This window comes from Malurus melanocephalus, unplaced genomic scaffold, assembly GCF_030028575.1.
Source record: "Malurus melanocephalus ecotype Western Australia unplaced genomic scaffold, MMel_1.1 scaffold_683, whole genome shotgun sequence".
NCBI classification, from domain to species: domain Eukaryota; kingdom Metazoa; phylum Chordata; class Aves; order Passeriformes; family Maluridae; genus Malurus; species Malurus melanocephalus.
In genome coordinates, this window is record NW_026623915.1 from 145,845 (window position 1) to 167,341 (window position 21,497).

At 46.5% G+C, this 21,497-nt stretch overlaps 1 protein-coding gene across 1 annotated transcript; it reads right to left on the minus strand.

The window, feature by feature from the left end:
- Window positions 1-3,383: 3,383 nt before the first annotated feature.
- Window positions 3,384-21,493, minus strand: UAP1L1 (UDP-N-acetylglucosamine pyrophosphorylase 1 like 1). The gene is made up of 9 exons (XM_057384075.1): window positions 21,217-21,493; window positions 13,511-13,715; window positions 11,686-11,861; window positions 9,611-9,783; window positions 8,629-8,822; window positions 7,628-7,768; window positions 5,907-6,092; window positions 5,090-5,156; window positions 3,384-4,198 (listed from the first exon to the last, which is right to left on the minus strand). The coding sequence occupies exons 1-9, from the start codon at window positions 21,491-21,493 to the stop codon at window positions 4,112-4,114; spliced, it is 1,506 nt and encodes a 501-aa protein (XP_057240058.1). The 3' UTR covers window positions 3,384-4,111.
- Between the last annotated feature and the right edge of the window lie 4 nt (window positions 21,494-21,497).

Here is a 21,497-nt window from a genome sequence, read left to right on the forward strand (position 1 = left end):
CCTCGGGCGGGCAGGCGCACGTCTCAGCCCGCGCTACCACTGCCGAGGTGCCCCGAGGCCGTGAGCCCGTGAGCCCGGCCCGAGCCCCTCGCCTGTTTCACGGGTTGCGCCTTCAGGCCGGGACGAGGGTGCTCGGGGTTGCGGTGATTTTGCCCCTGCCTCTCGCTGTCCGGCGCACCTCGCCCAGCCGMGCCCTGCCCAGCGAGCACCGCAGCTGCCTAAGGTGGGCAGTGAGGCAAAGGAGAGGCTGGGAATTCTCGCTGTTCCTCGATGTGGTGAGATAACAACATAGAGACCAGTCACAGAACCACTGGCACAGAAGAACTAGAAAGGAAAACGTGCGTGTGGAAAGTCATAAGGAAAATCAACTCAGTAGATGGCCTCCAAGTTCTCATGGAGCTGGGAGAACCCGGCGTGGTGAGGCCCAGCCCTGGCACCTGGAGGGGGCACGGACACTTCGGACTGCTCCCGTCCGCCTGGGGTGTGAGCACCGCCAGGGAAAAGCCCGGAGTGCTGCTGCCGCTGGGAGAACAGGGAAGAGTTGTCTCTTGAAGAGATGTCATTAGCACCTGCCAGCGAGAAACCGAAACAGTTTTCCAGCAGGCAATGTGGGACCATGGGCCTGAGAACAGACAGCTGAAATCTGTGAGAGGATGCACATGAATGCGTGAAAAGCAACCTAACCACTTGTGTAAATAAACCCTTCAATAATACCTGGCACTGAATTTTGGTATGCAGCAGGATGCACTCATCCCACACAATTCCTTCCTACAGCTGCTCCTCCACAGCCCCCCATCCCTGTGTCAGTCCCTGTGAAATAAAAGAGTTCCTTGTCTCTTCCCTGGAGAGAAGGAGGGACATATTCGGTTGGAGTAGGGAAGAGCATTGTTTAGTGATGTACACCTTCAGAGTCACAGAAGGACCAGGTTTATGATAACTTCTAGCTCAGGTTCATAGTCCAGTGGGAAGAAGGCAGCATTAAAGAAGCTGCATTAAGACTGCTACTCTAAGTGTTGGCAGTCCAACTGTGCCTAAGCAGCAGGTTAGCAAACATCATTTGAGCCTTTACATTTGGAATCCACCTCACATTAGATTTCAATATAAAACTGAAAAATTAGTGTYTTCTGAGCATTTCATTATTAAGAAAACTAATCAATCAAAAATTCTGGTAGATATGATGAACACGTAAACAAGCAGAGGAACAATTTAAGATGCCTAAAGCATGCATTCATTTGCAGTATTAATTTTCCTTTCGCAGGAAACTACTGATTTATGTAACTTAAAAACACATTTAAACCCCCAGTAGCCGTCACATGGGTGTCATGAGAGAAACAGGGAAAAAGGTAAGAARGGAAGATTTGCTTCTGACATTTGCTGAGTTCAGCACAAAACTCCCAAATTAGGGTAATCTGCCATTTGTGAGGGATTACTGACTTTCCCTACTGATTGTGGTATAAATAGAGCCCCATTTAAAAAGTGCCTGTCTATTGGAAAGCAGAATAAAAGTTGCATTCCAGCAAGCACTCATTACCTACACACCAGCTGCAAGAGACTGACTCAGAATCACATTACTCAAATCAACTTGAAACAAGACAACCACCACTTGCAATTAAATTCCCTTCCCTCAATAAACTAAGCTGGAAAGCTTGGAAAAAAATAAACAGCATTGCAGACAAGAACACAACATTCTGTTTTCTGATGGAAAAATAGATCCCACAATGTCAACCCCCTTCAGGAGTCGCCCTCTGATCAGTCCCCCATGCACCTGTAATCTGAAGGGAGGGCACTGCAGCCTCCAGATGTACCCCCAGTGACACCATCTTGCAGCTGTGGTGACAACATTCATGAGGACAAAGACAAGTGTGTTTTTCTCACATACAAGAAACACAGACAAACACATAGAAATCACAGWAATGTCTTTATTGTAAAAAATGCTTAGATGTCCAGAAGTTTCTGGAGTACTACAGGCGTTCCCTTTGTTTCAGGTACTTTCTTCTGTTTTATAATGCATACAAAGATTTTGTTACATACAGGACAGATTTTTTTTAACATTCTCTCAAAACTCTTTCTGTGTTCCAGTTTAAAATGTGAAGAGTCACAGAAAATAAAAAAAACCAAGAGACAAGGCATTCAGCATTCTAATTTAGCTTCTTGAAAACAATCTTGAAAACTGTCATCAGCTCTGTTCTGTGTGCATGGAAACTGAAGCTTCAAAAAAAAAAAGAACTTAAGAAAAAGCTAAAGAAATCTTGCTTTATAGCACAGCACAGTAAAACAAGTGTGTGCTAGAATCACTGAGAAATACTTGCAAATATACAATGCAATTTGTTCTCAGATACAAAACCTGACTGACAGGAATGGAATGTGTAATAGAAACACTGTGCAAAGACTACAGAATTGTGTGACAAGGACAAATGCTTCATTTATACTAAAATTGTGAATTACTGGCTGCATATGCCAACTGAGGTAATCAGAACCGTCATTAGCCRGTCTGCCTGGGTGGAAGCATCATTACTGAAGTTCATGCAGAAACACTTCACAACCAAAAACTCTGGCACTGACATTTAGATGCTTTCTTTGGAAAACCTGAGCATACTTATAAACTGTATTTACTCTCAAAGTTATTTTTATACTTCCCCATTCTCTTCTCTATTATTCTGAATAGAGCTCCACATCAGGAATTGCAGAAAACCATGGAAGTTATTTAYCTTTAATGAAATAGCATCAGCAATCCCTCAGTAGAAGCTGATGCATGAAATAACATTTCAGATGAGACATCTTTCTCACCACCTTTTCTAACACCATGTTTCGGGCAAGAGTATGCAACGTTTCTGATGCAAAGGCCAGCCACCAGAGAGTGCTCCTGACACATTTTACCAAGGCTGAAACAACTCGGGGATGCTCAGCACAGGTTCTGCATCAGGCAGSCATGAGCTTCCCGCAGCACTGTCCAAAGATTGAACAGGAAGAATCAGTGGTGGGTGGAAGATCAGGACCACTCTGGGACCCCATGGCCAGGGCTGAGTTCACATGCTACATATGTTCTGACAATTAGTGTCCTTCATTAGCTGATGCTTATCTTTACATTATAGTTAGTAACATATCTAAAAGAAAGGCATCTAAGGAATTATTTCCTAASTGAAAGAGTGCTGGAAAATCACCTGGGCAAAAACTATAGAAGCAGTAGCTGGTGTTTTATTGTAAACCCTGTTGATGCTGAGAGTAAGTATTTTTGTTTTGGTTAAACATTAAATTCTACCACTGGTATTTGTTTCTCTTACTACTTTCAGGTATCTCAAGAAAGCCTTGTCTGAGGGATATGGTATAAATTAAATAGGAAATGGAAAGGAAGGGCAGAGGAAAATATACTCTTTTTTTTTTTTTTTCTTAATTAAAAAACCCCAAGTCACTACAACCCTAAGGAGCAGCCAGTCTAGGCAKGGCACCATCGAGCCCAGATACAAAACTAGTCTGTTCTACTTAGGACTCCAATCCTCAAGCAATGCTTAGGCATAGCTACATCCCTACGTACAGCACTCTGTATATTCTGCTTACAGGATGAAATTGCTGAATTGGATCTTGTAATCAACACAGGGCTAGGGAAAAAAAACCTGACCGCTTGAGAGAAAACCTCAGTACCCAAAATCCTTCCACTCTTTCCAGGATGGGGCCTCAAACTGACTGCAGCTGTGCACACAATTTAGAAAACAAAACAAACCAAAGAAACAACCACACCAACACAAACAAGATACMTAATAAGGCACTGAAGAAATTTAATCTTCTTGAATGCAAAGCTGAYTTATCAGGCCTTGACTGGCTTTTTTCCATATTCATATGCATAGTAAATAAGAAATATAGGATCTGTTTAGCACCCAGAAAGTGTTGATCCTCACTCACATCCAAGTATACAAAACAGACTGAGAGGTAAAAGGCACAGCCATCAAAGTTACCAAACAGAACTGTGTTATCACAACTGCTGCAAGGATTTGGCATCAATCAGACACTGCAAAGCAATTTTTTTTATAATGCACTTCATAGCTGACATTTTAGTACTGTCAGTTCTTATAATGGATCTGACAAACATGGATCTGAGGGGGAAGGGCTTCCCACTTCAAGAATTTTTCAGCATTTCCACTTTGTTTTCGTCGAGTACAAAGGGAGACGGGAATTCTTTGTTCTTCATGTACACCTCCAGACCCTGAGAAGGTGTGAGAACAGTATTGTTAGGCTGTAAATGCACTATTTKAAGTCCTCAAGGGAATGATTGTCAAAGGTCAAGGACAGGCAACAGGAACAGTTTCCCTGGTGAYAGAAAGTGTTTCTGGGGTTCAAGCAGAGGTGCTAAGGAACCATACAACATGATGTCAGAAACAAGCTTCTTGGGGGAGGCATGGAAAGGTGTGTCCTTAACTAACATTAGAATAATCCTAGCAAGGTAAGTCAACTTAAATTGCCTTGTTTTCATTTTGTTCTGACAAAATATTGATTGCAACAAGTTTGCCACCTGGATGTGTTGAGGAATACACATAGTGCAGGGAGCTGGMTTGCAAATTAACACATGTGAAAACCTAGCAGTTCCCACATATCCTACTGCAATTCACTATTTCTCACCATGTCCCTCCAACACAGGGAAGCTCCTATTCTCACTACTAAATGGAAGCAGRTTTCTCAGGATCARTTATTTTTGGAGGGACAAAACTTGATGAATGGCTTCCCTGAAGYCAACACACATACCACACTTCTGAGTCAGGATTCACTCACTGTGGGAGATGGACACAAATGAGAACAGAACCCATGGATTTTCTAATTTGGATATTCTGCACTTCTCATTAAGATCTYGAAGTGCTTGTGAGTCTTAATGAAATTGCAGTCTTGTTTCACATACAATTTTACAAACTGAGAGTGAACAAACTGCTGAAGAGTAAACCATAACAGAACCACATTATGGTAACACAGAGTCCAAGTCCCTGTTTCCTTGATCTTACCATTTCTCAGCAGGCCCAGGCCAAAACAAACATCTGTGTTCAGAAGGAAATCAGATGCATACCTGCACACTCTYAAAAATGCCTCCAGAGATAGTTATTCTCACCTCTCCAAAGTAAGACACTAATGGAGAAATCTCACACACAGCCGGAGGATTTTCAGTTCCTGAGAGACTAAAAAAGAGAASACATAATTACCTTCCTGCCATACCTAAAAAATAGTGCATCTTTTTCAAAAGATCCAGAATAGGATATCCTGAAGTATAAGACATTTGCTATAGTCATATGCACCAGACATTATGAGAACACAAAATGTGAAAATAAAAAGGAATTAGCAGGTTCCAAATGTTACTCAGCAAAACCAAAACACCACTTTTACAGAGATGCTTTTCAAGTAAAATRAACAGCTTGTGGGTTTATAGAACCATGAGTTGACAAAGAAATGTCCCCATGGAGTAAAAGCAGCCTCCCATTACACATGATGCAGGAAGTGTCCAAATTGGTTAATCACTCTAACCACTCTAAGCCAATCCTTAAGCCCACCTGAGAATCCTCTTGGGGCCACAGTCAGAAAAGCTGTTGGGGCTTACAAATCAAAATTAATCAAGATGTAAAAGGCTGCCACTGTCTAACAAGGTGCTATAGAAGGGGCCAACTCATTACCCCAAGAGCAGGGATCAGCCAGAGAGAATGCCCAGAGCTCTGTGTACTAACTGCCTGGAGCATCACAGTCATGAGAGGAGCAGGAGCTGTAACAAACATCAACCTGCACAYACAGAGAGGACCAGCTGTCTGGTCATGCTGAGCCACACTGGGACTACAGTAATGCCCAGTTTTGGATAGCCTGGCACCTGCCATTGGCCAGCTGGCACAGCTGAGCACTTCCTAAAGAGAAGCTGCAGAGAAGGTCACAGAGATTTATACCTGAGTTTTTCTGGTATCTTGCAACCATTTTCATCCACAAATCTGGCCCCAGCCTTGAGAGCCCAGCGGTAATGCTGGGCCAGGAGGGCTTGCCGAGCMGTGGTAGGAGTATCTCTGTCAGCTGTGTCTGCATTTTTTAGTGGCGAAAACTCCTCTTCTCTCAAAACTTCAAATACCACAAAATTCCTACCAGCAAAGGGAAGACAATAATGATCAAGGAAACCAGAGCTAGTCATCAGCCCTGCTAATGCAACAACAACACTCAAAGGAAAAAGCTCATATATATTTTAAGGAGCAGCATTGTATGCAGCCTGGGGCAGTCAAGCCAAGAGAAGCTCACTACCCATCTGAAGAGCCAAGGAGTATCAGGGCTGTAGAATGGAAAAACACAAGAAGCCTTGTCTCTTCGGGAACATAACAACAGCCTCCCAACCCACCAGAGCTATGCTCAGGGGAGAGAAAAAGCAACAGTTCTGCAGAGATGTCATAGAAGCCTCTTCAGGTAGTGGAAGGTTCCTGGACAAGACAGCTCAGAGCACAGCAGGATGGAGAGCACAGCACTGTCCAGAACATGGACACAGCACAGGCAGTGCACTTACTGCAGAGCAGCCCASCATGTCCCAGGAAATGCTCACCCTGCTTGGGAGTCTGTAAGAAAGGATCACCTAAGGACACCAGTTCCCAGGGACAAATAAGCAATAAGGGAGGTSTCACAGGTGAATGTGAAGTACAGCTGTTTACTAGAATTGGGAATGCAAATTAAAAATACAGCARTATCTGTGCATTTCTGCACTTCATGTGTGAAGCACAACTGTCAAGGTGGTTGTCAGCTGTTAAAAAAGCATAAGGAATCACTGCTTGCAAATGAGTCCTGTCACAGCTCAGAACTCAGCACTGTACCCATCACCCTGCTTTTGTCTTTAGTTTGATACTACTTTGCTAAATATGTCAGGAAACAGAGACTGGTTCAAACCTTAAGCTCTCTATTCTAAAGGAAATCCTCTGAAAAGATAAATCCTATCCCCAAACAGAGATACTTCAGTTTGCCTGAGGTATCTCTTTGCCATTTATTTAAGCCTAAAACAGAATATTCACTGCTGAATTTGAGACCTTGGAAAATAGATTTTATAAGAACACTTATGCTTAATTGCTAAAATCCCACATTCCTTAAACACAAGCACCCCTGACTATGAATGTCACAGCACTTCTAGCTATGTTGTAGAACTAGTAAAGTGAACACTGACAGTTCCCACAGCAACAGTAACTTAGCCCCACCGTGCTTAAGTGAATAGTTTTCTGAGCACAAAGGGTGTGAGCTGAGCCCTGGTGTAACAGCAGGCAAAAATGTAACCAGTTGCCATGGAAGCCACCATCCTGAAAGGCCCAATTTTGGAAAGTCTGAATATTCCAATATGGGCTTCATTTGCATTGCACTCGATTTCCTTTTATTTTTCCCAGGCTGGCAGAGGCCAGGGCAGCCAACATATCCTCAGCAGGATGACCAGTCTGGGAGCAGGGCTGGCACAAGCACTGAATGCCCTTTGAGCTCTCCTTGAGACTGCAGCATTACTGTTGGGTTGKAGTTGGATGTAGATCCAACAACCTTCCTAACAAGCCACCCACAAACCATGTGCTCCCTGGGATGGCTTGCTTCAACTGAAAGTCATTCAAACAAACATTGAGAAGGAAAGGAGAAAAGTAAAATTATGTCTGCCACTAACTTAGAGAACTGGAATACATCAAACACAAACTTCTCCAGCTTTATCCCGTTCGGTTTTAGTGGTTTTACCAGATTTCCCTCCTTGTCAATGTAGGGCACCTTCTTTATGGCTACATGATGCATCAGCTGTGACTCCCATTTCCTGTAAAAGGAGAAGAAACCATTTTATTCAGTTCAAGCCCACTTAGAAAAAAAAGCAATACACTTGTGAGAAGTAGATGGCTTATTACTGCTCTGGGTCAACTCTCAACTGTTTTGGCTGTTGCTCCCTCCCAAGTGATCCAAGTCACATCCAGGAAACACTTCCCCATGCAGAGCAGCCTGGCCACAGGCTCTCCCTTTACCAGTCAGAGGAGAGGAAGAACTTTGCATCAATTGAAATTGCAGACAGAGGTTACAAAAAAAAAAAAAAAAAAAAAAAAAAAAAAAAAAAAAAAAAAAAAAAAAAAAAAAAAAAAAAAAAAGCAAACCAAACTGTTATCTGATCGGGTGAAAATGAAGCAGAGCAGATCCCTCACCCAAGGGTGGTTCCAGCTCTTCAGAAAGGTTGTACAACTGCGCCCTGAATGCCCAGCATCACATTCCCCAACACCATGGTGCAGTCTACCCGCAACTTCACCCTCTCCTGCAAACTCTGCTGTGCCAAGGGTTGGCATAGGTGACATTCCCATTGGAAATCCTTGGTGTGAGGCTGCATCACTGACCATGCTGCATCCTGCACAGCTGCTCACCTTTGAAGACCCAGGAAGACCATGCATTGGTATATCTCAATCAATTTAGTTACAGCAAAGCTGGGAATTTCTGCCTTGGGTAGGGCCTGGAGAGCATGCTGGGGCTGTTAGAAAGGGSACTCAGGTATTTGGAACCATTTGGAAGAGACAGGAAATGAAAGGCAACACAGTGGCTAACCATAACTGAAATTACAGAGTGGGAAACAGGAACACCCAGTCTTGGAAGAATGTCTGGGCTGCACAGCTACCTAGAAGGTCTGCTGGGACTTACTGGGCCACTGTTTCCAGGAACTCAACAGTGAAGAAGTGGTTGCAGATGTTGCCAGCACTGAACATCAGTCCCCCCTCAGGGTGCTGCAGCTGTGCAGTCTCCRGGCTGATCTCACTGTACTCCACCACCTGGTACACCCCATCCACACAGCACACCACCCCAACAGGCTCCGTGGGATAGGCCTTCTCCACTACCTGCAGCCACAGGACACAGGTTTATGCCAAGGAGGAAGAAAATCCCAGGGCTATTCCAACTCCCAAGTACAAACAATCCCACAAGATTGCTGCCCACTGATTTTCCAGCACCTTAGGGCTGTGCAAGGGGCACATAGCAGTCTTGGAGACACATTCTGCCCAACAATTCAACATAAATCCCAATACTCAACCACTTAAATGGACAGTTTCTCAGAAGACAAACCAGTTTAAAGGAATCAGCATACYGGGGGGCACTTCCCTTATGAAGGACTAGGATCTGGCATTAAAAGAAAGCTGTTTGTAGCTATTAGCCTTCAATTCCCTGTTTGTCTAAACTGTGCTAATGATTCAAGGCACCTATTGCTTTAGGTTGACAAAATCCAGGCTTTCCCCATCTTCCACAGCAGAGTGAAAGAAATACCTCAGTTAGACTTAAAGGTGCATTTATAAAACATAACCCAGTCCAATATGGCTTCTAGACAGCCCAAGTCCCTTTGTAGAAAGGGCTGGGCATAGAGGGGAAACAAGTTCAGTGTGTAGCTTCCTGTGCAGCTATACCCCCTGCTCTAATTTATTTTTCACAGTACTCTGGGAAGAACAGAGGACACCCATGGGTATGGATTTGGAATGCAGTGCAGGCAGCAAGCAGCTCTAAATCTGCTCAGAGTGAGCTGCTAATGGGCAAAGTGCTGAACACCCCAGGTCATGTAAGCACCCCACAGCCAGCAGCTTGCAAGTGTAATCAGACCCAAACTCCCTGCAGAAAACCAGTGCTAGCACTGCTTCACCTTTGCACCGCAGTCGGCCCCTCTGGAAATACAGAAACCTATGAAGACTGGATCTGCCATTTTCACGAGGATATTGTCCACACAATATACATGGACATACTGGATTCCACGCTGCTTCATATCATCCAATATCTTATTATCCATCAAAGCACGGTATAAGCCACCATTGCCATCTATAATGCAAGAGAAAAGAGAAAGTTTTGGCTCATTAGTGATTTTGGGGTGGGTTTTTTTGTAGCTAATAGAGCAATAGCAGAAAGTACTGAACAAACCTTCTTGAACACAGGAGTGGGGAGTGCTTTTTAGCCAAGAGCCAGTGCTACCAGATTTTACTTCCAACTCTCCCACACAGTTTGGGAGAGCTTGCTCCTCTTTTCACCCCAGCTCTCTCACCTGCAGAGTGGGACCACGGGGACCAGTCTCACTGAGCAGCATTATGAGACTTTATGAAGGCTAGTAAGATCCTCAGAAGGAGAACACTAGAGGGAAAATCGATGCAGAGCGTGGGAAAAGTCTTTTACATTTCTCCTCCAGTGCATGGCAAAAGCCWATTTATTCTCTTTCTTGGCGAAAGACTAAATCTTTTTCTGTGTTTATCTTCCCCCCACAATTTCTCAATGCCTTTTTAAAGGCTTGAACTGAAGCTGCACAAAAGACATCTGCACATTTATCACAGATCACCCATTTACAGTTCCTCCTTGGATGTCCCTGTCAGCTCGTGAGAACTACGCTGCAGCTGCAACAACAGTCCCAACTGGGCTGCCTTCACCAAGTCTCTTACCATATTATCTTGGGTTGATTGTATGATAACACTCTATTCCTATATTCCATCTACTTGTATGCCCAAAATGTCTTTGTGCCTTTAAATCCAACCCGGAAGAAGGGGCAGGGGTGGCTGGGAAGCCAACGCAGGCAGTTAAAAGCCAAGGCAGTGCAGGCAGTGAAAAGCCAGGGCTGCCGCCTGCACGGGCTGTTGGGAGCTCTGCTAGGCACTGAGAGAGCTCACCTTGCTGCGGGCAGGAGATTTATATTGTCACTGCTTAGCTAGCTCGGGTTTGTTAGCTTGGGCAAACAGCTCTCCCTGGACTGCCACCCCTTCCACGGCTTCTGTGATTTTCYTCTGGAGCGGATTGGCGGGGCTTCAGCCCAAAAACTGAGAGGCAAACGCCGACCAGCCGGCAGGGACAAACCACGGGCACCGCTCCRTCTCGTCCTGGACTCCGGAGAAGCCAAGCCRGTGACAGAAAAGCACACTGAACCCTCTGTTTCATCCACAGTCAGGAGAGGACTACCACCAGGCTCCCACTGTTGCTCGAGCATCTACGTGGACTTTTCTTTTGTTTCTTTTTTTCCTGTGACAAGAGCTGCTCCATCTTTCTCCGCACGATGTGCTGAGCGGCTGTGGGGGCTGGGGGCAGCGTTTGTTCCTGGGCTTTTAAATATCTAACAGTTACTTTTTTTTATTTGTGCGCTGTGGGCACCTTGTTTTGATAATAAAGTATTTTTCTCTTCACTTTTGCCCAAACATATATTTCCTATTGGTGGGAAAACAAGTATCAAATTTTTCACTTCAGAGGAAACATTTACCCTGTAACTTTTTTCTCTGAAAACATTGTCTCAAACTGAGACACATATCTGGGCTAAGAGAACATTACAAGGTGAGACATTGCTGTCATTTTGAAAAGAGTTAATCTTCTTGCTGCTTTTTTAGTCATTTCCAGCTATCAGCCTTGAGCTCCTGACCTTCACCACAGGAAGCAGCACCCCACAGACCTCACAGACAGTTCTGCTGATGCACCTTTTTCCTACACTGCAGCCACAGCACTCCTAATTCTGCTAATACTCCCAGACTTGGCTAAAAAACATGTGCTGTGGGCAAATCTCCAACAAGARCTAAACAGAGGTATGCTCGTGATTACTAGCCTGAAACATTAGCAGAACCTTTCCACAATGACTGGAAGCATTGACCCTGTGACCACCAAAGCCTGCTCTCTGTGCCTGGCATGGCTGATGGCCTGTACCAATTATCAACACACACGATTGTACTGCAGTATGGAAGAGCAAACAACAGGTACCTGGAGCCATGGCAATTTTCCCCTTCTCCTCCAAGATGGCCTTCCCATCAAAGGTGACAGCAGGGAGCATCCTCTGTTCAAACATGACAACGTTGGATCTATCCAAGTTGAAGTAGTTGTGTTGTTCAAAAAACTCTTCTGTCGGCCCCAATGTGAACTCACTTGTCATGATGTACCTGGGCAGGAATGGGGGCCGGGCAATAAGTAAGAATGCACAAGCRAAACACAAAACTACAAACAGAACATAAAAGAGAGGAACCCCAGAAGTGTGAGAGACACGGCAGCATCCTGTGACACATGAGAGCAGCAACTGCACAGGAGAGCTTTCCTCCAGAGCTTATCCCGWGGTAAGGCTGCATGGGGTGCTATGACCATATCAGGTTATGATCCTACCCTGGCCTAGCTCCAGCCAGAAAAGAAGAGCCATGCCCTAAATATGAATGATATCTGGATATCTGGATAAGCTGGAAAACAAGGCAAAGGGCAGAGAACAGCCTCATTCACCCTATATTCAAACTGATGTCTAACTGATGTTAGACACTGATGTTGAGTGTCTAAAGAAACACTGACCAGCTCACTCTGCCAGCATCTCTTCAATGCCAAGGCAAACAGCAGTATTTCCRTATGTTGGCTGCATGGTTTGTTTTTACTTCAAGTTTTTCCATTTCCTCTTCTCCTTTCAGCACCAGAGTGCTTCTGTCTCTTCCTTCACTATCCTCTTTCACTACTGTCTAAAGCCCATCTTCATCATCKACCTGTCAAGCCCCTTAAGAACTGCACAGGAATACAGGGTCCTCTGTCAGCCTGACAGAGCAAACAACCCTAGCACAGGAGAGCCTGGACCTCAGTCCCCCATCCCCAGTTTACATTTCTGCAGCACAGCTGGGCTCAGGCGTACTGGAGCAGCAAACTGCCTCAACTGTGTSCTCAGTCCCAGAAGGGGAACTGGAAACAAATGCAACAGCACCAGGATGATGCATTTGCAATTCAGGTCCTATATATAAGGCTTCAGGAAGAAGTACAACATGGACTCACCTTCCATGAGGAAAYAGTGTATGAATCAACTTTGACCTCCAATTTGTAAAACAATGTGGTAACCTGAAGCCCTCATACACTTGCTCTCTCACTGCCAAAACCTTGCCTCAGACCAGACACTGATTTCATAAGGGGATTTCTTCATAGTCTTCACAGTTTAACAAAGAACACTTATCAGAAAACATTTCCAGACTTATCTGCAGTGCTTTCCTCTCACCCACCACATCCYATAGAGAATTCGCATTTTGCACTTTGCCCAGAGCTCATCTGTTTTAAAAGCCAGGAGCAGCCATCAGAACTGACAACTGTAAATCAGTGTCAGCAGGAGGTGGCTTGAACACAAAGCAAGAGGTTTTTTGCTGTGGCASAGATTATGGACAAGGGCAAGGAAGMGRAGCTTGGAAAGTGAGCTCTGTGTTGTCCTGCRTGCAGGAACCTGAGAAAGCAGAAATGGATGAAATTTCTTGTGAAGCATYTGAAACAATCACTGAAAAGTGCTGTTTATAGTGTTGCCAGGRCCTGTGCCTGGAAAGACAGCAAGGTACAGCAGTTAGGGTTGTGGTCAGTGATGCAAAGGCAGCACTTAATCCCTCAGGTTGGCAGACATGGACCTGCCACCTCCCATCCCTCTKCACCCTCCTCCAGCCACTGGCATTGCAAATCCGGCCAACAAAAGGCTCCTCCCGACCTATTTCTATACAGCATTCAGCTCAATGCTTCTTGAAGACAGCATGAGCAAGACTGGAACACAAAGAGCCCTGTACAGCAGGTCTGGCTCTGGGTCACCTACCAGGGGATGGCACACTTGCAGTGGTGTCTCCTGCCAGCAAGCTGCTCCACTTTGCGGATTCTTTCTGCTTGGATCTGATACAAGTTTTTGCCACTGGGTAATCCCACGTTGTACATGCCCTTGGGATAGCTCACACCCAGGCGGGTTCCTTGTCCTCCAGCCAGGAGCAGCACTGCCACCTTGTTCTGTGAGATCTGATGTAAGCCTGAACAGAAAAAGAAGCCCAAGGGAACATAAAAACCTCCAAAGCAATCAACACCCCGTRTTCTCCTGAGCCTTTCTGCAGAGCTCAGGCAACAGCCTGAAGCTGCCAGCTCAATGTTGGCAGCTCARAGAGAAATATGTCACTGCACACACAGGAGAAAATTCATTTTAYTTCCTGGATGCAGCAGCTTCCTCACCGAAAGCAACAATTGGTGCAACAAAAGACAATAGCCATGACCCGCACCTTAGGAGATTACAATTGGACACTGGGATAGAAAGTCTTTACTGGGGAGATAGTGCCGCACTGGAAAAAAACATCCAGAGAGCAGGGAGATGTCCCCTAAAGTTTTCAAGGCTTACATTGGTAAAGCTGCAGCTGACCTGGCCTTGGCCTATGTACAGTTCTGTTCCAAATGGGGACTGGACTAGACACCTCCAGAGGTCCCTTATAATTTCAGCGTCCCAAAGAAACCACGTCTCATCATCTTGAGTAAACATGGGCATTTCTGGATCTGCCTCAATCAATTATCTGTACCTGTACTCAAGCTTCAATAGAAGCTGAACACAGCTGCAGTCAGGACTAGTAACACAGCCAAGCCTGCAGGAACCACAGCTTCCACAATCTGATTAAAACCAGTGTCAGTGCTCCTGATAAACCAGGGAAGTCCAGAACCTGGGGAAGAACCAGAGCAAATAATAAACAAGCAGCTCACTCTCAGTCTTACGTCTCTGCCTTCCTCCAGGCCAGCCTCACAATAGTGACTGACAACAGTGAGAAAGATTTTTCACTAGGGAACACTTTGCCTTGCTTTGGGAATGCAAGGAATGCTGGGCCTGCCCATGTCAGAAGCCACAGCTCTGCTGCAATAGCTATCAGGGCCTTCTGCCACTGCACAGTACTGASCTGCCACTGCTCCTGCAGCCAAGGACAGACTGTGGAGCACCCCAGCCTTCAGCAAACATCCCATATTAACCATAGCTGGGGCTATAACACTCCTGATTTGGACTGAAAGAAATTGAATTAGAAGAAAAACAGGATTGGGTTTATGCTAATCTTTAAATAATTGGTTGTTTAAATGAACAACAGAAGAAAAATATCAGTATCTGTTCTGATCAAAATATCAATYGCTGTTTTAACAATCTGGCTTGATTTTAATTCTGTTCAGAAATGCAGCTTTCAGCAATAAAATCACATTTAAGTTGTCCATGACACTCCAGTAACACAATTCCCCTTCCCATGCTTCCAAGTTTCAATCTCACCAGAGCAGTAACATAAATCTTTCCGCCTAAACACACCCCTTCCAAAAACACTGGTGGTGTCCAGGCACACAGGGAGCYGGTTCCAAAGCCATGGCTCTGCTTAGAGCAGCCTCTGGGGTCACAGGGCCACAGAAGTGAGMGCTGGAAGCCACCTCTGGAGATCTTCAATACTACAAATGGGATTATGAGAGCACCCTAAGGGTAAACCTCTGGGTGGAAATCATGGGATTTCAAAGTTTCAGGAGGTCCTTGGATAGCAGGGGAAGCTTAAACAGGTTTAAATTTGTAGTGTAAAAGACRCAGAGGATCTGGGTGAGCTGCCTGGTGATGCAAATAAGACAACCAGCATTTCACAACCAGCATTTATGAACAAASCACAAGCAATAAATGATTCCTTTGTGCCTCCACTGAGCTGCCCATGAGACTCACAGCACAGAGCAGAGGGTCTCAGGTATTAGTTACACCGTAAGTACTTGTCCCAGTCCCACGGTTTTGCTGTGTGCTCAGCTATTTTCCAGCACAGGGCACCACTGCAGCAGAAGGGAAAGAGCTGAGTGGAGAGGCACCAGAACATGGCTCCAAACCTCCTTGTGTCCTGGCTTGAGTGGTGGCTGTTTCCCTACTGRGATCCAGCACARAAAGAATTTMTGGAATGAGAAAAAAAAWATCCTAAAAAAAGTTGCCCTGTGGGACACTCGCAAACTRTTCTGCCCCATCTCTGGAAGTGTTCAAGGCCAGGTTGGGCAGGGCCCTGAGCAATCTCATCTAGTGGATGGCATCCATGCCCATGGCAGGAGAGTTAGAACAGGATGATATTTAAAGTTGCTTCCAACACAAACCATTCTGTGATTCTATGAAATGGGCAATGAAAACATTTTTTACATTATTTTTATTTTAAATAATCYAGAACKGAAACTGCTYGAGCCAAAGTATTTCACAGTAATTYAAACCAAAGCYGCTTGAGGTCTGAGGTCAGCATTTGCTGGTCTCAGTTGCTGCAGCATAGGGGGTGCTCTGGGGTGCAATTGAGACTCAYCCACCAGTGGAACAAGTCAGGCACTCATCCCACTGCACTTCCCTCCTGCACTGCCAGGCTCACACCAACACACACACTCAGSTTCCGATGCACCAGACCACATCCCATAGATCCCAAATCAGAGGTTTCTGCAGAGTAACACACTGTGACCAAGGGCAATCATTCACATGACACTCTGGAGTGAACACTGTATTGRTAAAGTCAAGGARGCCCCCAGTTTGTCCCACAGCATCRAGGAGCTACAGTTCTCAGTCACACCTCCCAGGTGTCACAGCTGGCATCACCCCACTGAAATGCAGATGCCCCAGAGGAGACAGCAGTTCTGAGAAGTTTTCCATGCAGTGACAGGGGGAGGGGATCTGCCCAAGAGGGCTTGGCATCTCACACCTGTCTCCTGGAGGGGCGTCTTACTGAAGGGACTGAAACCTCAAAATCAGTGGGATGAACCCCAGCCCAAAGCAATATCACTGACAACATCAATGAGATCACTTTTTCCACAATCCAGCAGACTGATAGGGCCATATACCAGGAGGGCTGACCATGGTGCACCTGAACAACCCAGAAAATAGAGTGCTTCCCATCATTTACAGCATTCTCAATATTCATGGTACAACCCTACAACTCAGAGAGTTTTTCCAAGTTTTGATCTTAGGTCACTATGAAAACAAATAATGCCAAAAATTTRAGTAGGTAGCTCTGCTCTGACTTCCCAAACATAAAATTACCAATATTGACAACTAAAGTTCACAAGAATTGACTCATCTTGCTGCATATTCCTGGAGTAAATGGAAAGATCTAGCCCTTAAAAAAAAAAAAAAAAGTCTTATTTTCTGCAGCATATGAAATACAGAGAACTTAACTAAAAAGAAAATGCATTGGCTGTTGAGATACCCACCAATGCTGCAGTCAGTCTACTCTGCATAAAAAGTAAAAAAAAAACAAAAATAGATTTTGTAGGAGGAACAAACTGGTCTTGCAAGAACAGACTGAATTCTCTTATTGAACAGGCATACCAGCCCCATTACAAGAGCAGTCAGCCAGAGAAGAAAACTCTAAACTTTTTAATTCTTCAGAGAAGTCAGATAACCAGAATGGCTCATCAAACTCTCTGATGAAATGGGGCTACACTTCAGCCCATTGCCATGGCTTAGATTTCATGAATAAAACACTGACAGAACGTGAAAGTGCTTGTGTCTGTGTTTGATTTACACCATCATCCTGAGAGCTGCCTAGAAAATTGTGATTGTTAAATGTCGGTGTTTAAGATCTGAAAGCAAATCTGACCAGACAGTTTTGTTTTCTGAGAGACAATAACAATAGTATTATTTTTTTTAACTATTAAAAATTATCTCAGGTTTTCCCAAGACAGGTGCTTGAGTTGTCTGGYTCTTTTATCCATCAAWTTTATCATAGAAAAAGGGAGAGGGRAAAGRAGGAGACRTAATTTCAGCTGTTCAGTCTTTGGAGGACGCAATGCAGATGATGGCTGCTGGGAGCTCAGACATCCACTAACAGAACACAGAGCAGCTCAGCTCAGGTTGATGATGACCCAACAGCCACAGGCTGTACCAGCAGTGCAGCCTCAGGGACATTGGGCAGCAGGTTAGGATGGCTCATCTGCTTCCATCCTGCTCAACACCACCAGCAACTCACTGCAGACAAAGGCCTTCCAGAGCTGCATCGCCTTAGGGACCCACAAACCTACAAAGCCTGTGCCCATGACACTGGTTCCMATGGAAAATGCCATGCAGGGATGCTGCTGGGGATGAGGCCATGTCTGCAGGGACACACAGCAATGCTTGAGTTCAGCAGAACAGCCTTTGCTCCCAATTGTCCTCCAGAAAATAAAATCCCTCTTCAGCCTTAAACTGGATCATAAAAACAAACCAAAGGAAAGAGAAYATCTATTGGTACCCCTTCTGGTAGAAATTCAGGCTGCCTGCAGTGCTGAGGTTGCCTGGACTTCAGGACCAGGWGATTTGGGCACAGTGGCATGATCCCAAATGTAGACCTGGGCTGCTGCAGGCAGTGCTGGCAAACCAGCAAGGCCAGCCCACACAGGAGGCCTGGCCTTCCCTCCCTTTCCATGCTGAGGCCAGTGGCACAAGGCAGACACACCAGCCCCTCACCTGCCTAGTGGCCTGGGGGACAAGTGACCCAGTTTGATAAAAAGCTGTTAGTTTACCTGCACGACTCTGACCCAGCCCCATCTCCCTCTAGGGCTCGAGGGGCTCCTTCCTCCTCACCGTGACACCCTCAACAGCCCTGCCAAGATGGACTTGAGGGTGTGGTTGGATGAGAAATTCAACATGTACCAAGTGCACTGGCACCCAGAACCCCTCCTGCCCTGGGCTGATCCCACAGCGGGCAGCAGTGGAGAGGGGAATTCTCTGCCCTGAGACCTCCACCTGCAGTACTGCCTTCAGCTCTGAGGCTGCCAACACAAGGACATGGAGATGCTGGAACAAGTCCAGAGGAGGCCACAGTGATGCTCTGAGGGCTGAAGCCCCTCTGCTCTGGAGCAAGGCTGGGAGAGCTGAGAGTGTTGACCTGGAGAAGAGAAGCTCCTCTTAGAGCTTCTTAGAGCTTAGAGAGACCTTAGAGACCCTTCCAGTGCCTAAAGGGGCTCAGGGAGAGATGGAGAGGGACTTTGGACAAGAGCCAGGAAAAAGGGGGAATGGCTTCACAATGACAGAGGCAAGGGTTAGATGGGATATTTTGAAAAAATTCTTCCCTGAGAGAATGGTGAGGCCCTGGCACAGGTTATCCAGAGAAGCTGTGGCTGCCCCATCCCTGGAAGTGTTTAAGGGCAGGTTGGACAGGGCTTGGAGCAACCTGGTCTAGGGGAAGYTGTCCCTGCCCTTGGCAGGGTGTTGGAATGAGATGGTCTTTAAGGTCCCTTCCAACCTAAACCATTCTGGGATTCTATGATYCAGTGTACCAGCTAATGTTCTCCCCATCACTACTCAGCCCCATCAGTGGAGTCTGATACAGCAGTTCTGTAACCATGATGCTTCTATTTCTGTCTCTGCTTGGAAAATTTGACTCCCCTGCCCACACATCTTCACCACTTTGCTGGCAAGACTGGGCCAAGGCTGTGCAACCACTAGTCAAAATTTAGGCAAGTATCTCTACAACCACAGGTGGGTTTTCCTGGCTGTTTTTTACTAATTAAAATTATTTTTAACAGTGCTGTTATATTTTATAAAGAAAGACACATGAGCCCTTATGAATAAATAAAATAGAGTGTGCACTTAGAAAAAAGCACAGGACATCYATGTAAAAGCTACATGCTGTGGAAAGAGCATATCCAGCCACCATCTCCTCCACTACCCCCAACTTTCACACATCCACATCTAGTAGGCTCCAAAACCCATGGATTATGGACTTTGCTGGGCTTCTTCCATCCACTCAGCTCCCAGATCCCATCAGCTTCCTGCCACACATGACACAGCATGGATGGGGATCAGCACCTGAGTGCAGCCTTTGCACCTGCTGGTGGGCTGGGAGTTTATCCTCCCACAAAGGCAGCTACCCAGCTCAGCAGCAATGAAACCCCTCCTGCTCCCACCTTCCTCAGGGACTCAGAGAGTCATAGAATGGTTTGGCTTGCAAAGGACCTTAAAGACCATCTCATTCCATCCCCAGCCATGGGCAAGGGACACCTTCCACTAGACAACGCTGCTCCAAGACCCATCTAAGACCGGCCCTGGCCTTGCCAGGGATAGGCAGCCATGGCTTCTCTGGGCAACTTGTGCCAGGGCCTCCTAACCCTCACTGGGAAGAATTTCTTCTTACTATCTATTCTAACCCTGCCCTCTGTCAGTGTGAAGCTCTCAGACTGAAACAGTTCATGCCTCAAGCAYTGATATAAAGTTTTACTCATTACAGCAAAACTGTAAGAAGAAGCTACCAAAGTCCACCCCTCCCTAAAGGTGCCYGACTGGGACCTTGGACTGAAAGTCTAACTGCTGATATTAGATAAAGGCAAATCCATCCTTCAATCATCTCASGCCAGCGGAGAAGTAAACAAGGAAAAGAAAGAGAGCCAAACCCACCAGCCATGCTAAGAATCATCTCTGGCTTGTTTTGGGGTGGGGGAGGCCTTAGGCCACAGACTCATTTACTGGGAGCAGACACAATGGCACCCCCTCACACACTTCATGCCCCAGGGAAATGCCTGGGTTTTCCCACCTACMCGGAATGTAYATTAACCCATTGGATTCTACGCTTTTTGGGGCACCTTCACCACCAAGAAGACCAGCTGGAGAGGATCAAYRGAATATCGCTGGGATCCACAGATGGCAATATTTTCTTTATTCTGTCTCTGTCATTCTCCTGTCTTCCCACCTATTTTCCACTTTTTTTTTCTCTCTCTGTCATATTTATCAAATAAAGCCCATACTAATGACTGGCATATGACCTCRTTTACACCTTGCTTCAGGCAGAGGCATTTCTAATAACTTTAGTAACTGGATCATGACAGAAGCTATTCCCACTTTTTCTGTGACTCCAAGCCCTTGTCSAAAGTCCCTCTCCAGCTCTCTTGAAGCCCTTTAAAATTCTTTAGTATTACATATTTTTTCATGACAGATACTTAAGTCATTATGACAGAATACCCCCATGCCCTCTAAACAGTATTGTGTCATGTCCACTTGTGTTTTGAACACTTCCAAGGATGGTGACTCCACAACTGCCCTGGGCAGCCTGTGCCAATGTCTGACCACCCTTTCAGTGAAGAAATTTTCCTCAATACTCAACCTGAATCTCCTTTGACACAACTTGAGGCTGTTTCCTCTTGTTCCATGGCTTGTTCCATGGCGGAGCCCCACCCAGCTATCACCGCCTGTCACGGAGCTGTAGAGATCTGATCCTGCCAGGCACAGCCGCGGGGTTTTGGCCGCTGCATTTCACAACGCAGAGTGAAAACCCGGTATCTCACCCGAAGTCCCCCGGGCCGAGGACACCGGTGCCGGCGTTCTGGGCCGGGGTGCAGCCGTGACCCCGCTCTCTCCCCGCTCGCCCGACCCGTCGTCCCTGCGGCCAACACCCGCCGGCCACCGCCCTGGGCAGCACGGGGTGCCGCGGGTGGACTGCCCGGTGCTCCGCGGTGCCACTGCAGGAGGCGGCACCGCTGGGACTCGGCTGCCCCCGAACCTCGGCAGCCCCGGGACGGAAGGGACAGGCGGCCTCGCGTCCGGCTCACCTTCCGCCTCCCAGCGCTGCAGCTCAGCGGGGCCGCTGCGGCGGGAGCTGCCCAGCAGCTCGGCGGGGAGCGGCTCCATCCGGCCGTCCAGGCGCTCGGGCGGGCCCAAGTGGCGGGCCCCGGCCGCCGCCGCCAGCCGGCAGTGCTCGCCCAGCCCCGGCGGTAGCGCCGCCAGCAGAGCTCCGCGCTGCGCCGTGTCCAGCTCGGCCCAGAACCGCAGCAGATGACTCTGTCCGCACCGCTCCAGGCGCGCCCGCACCTCCTCGGGTGGGTCCATGGCG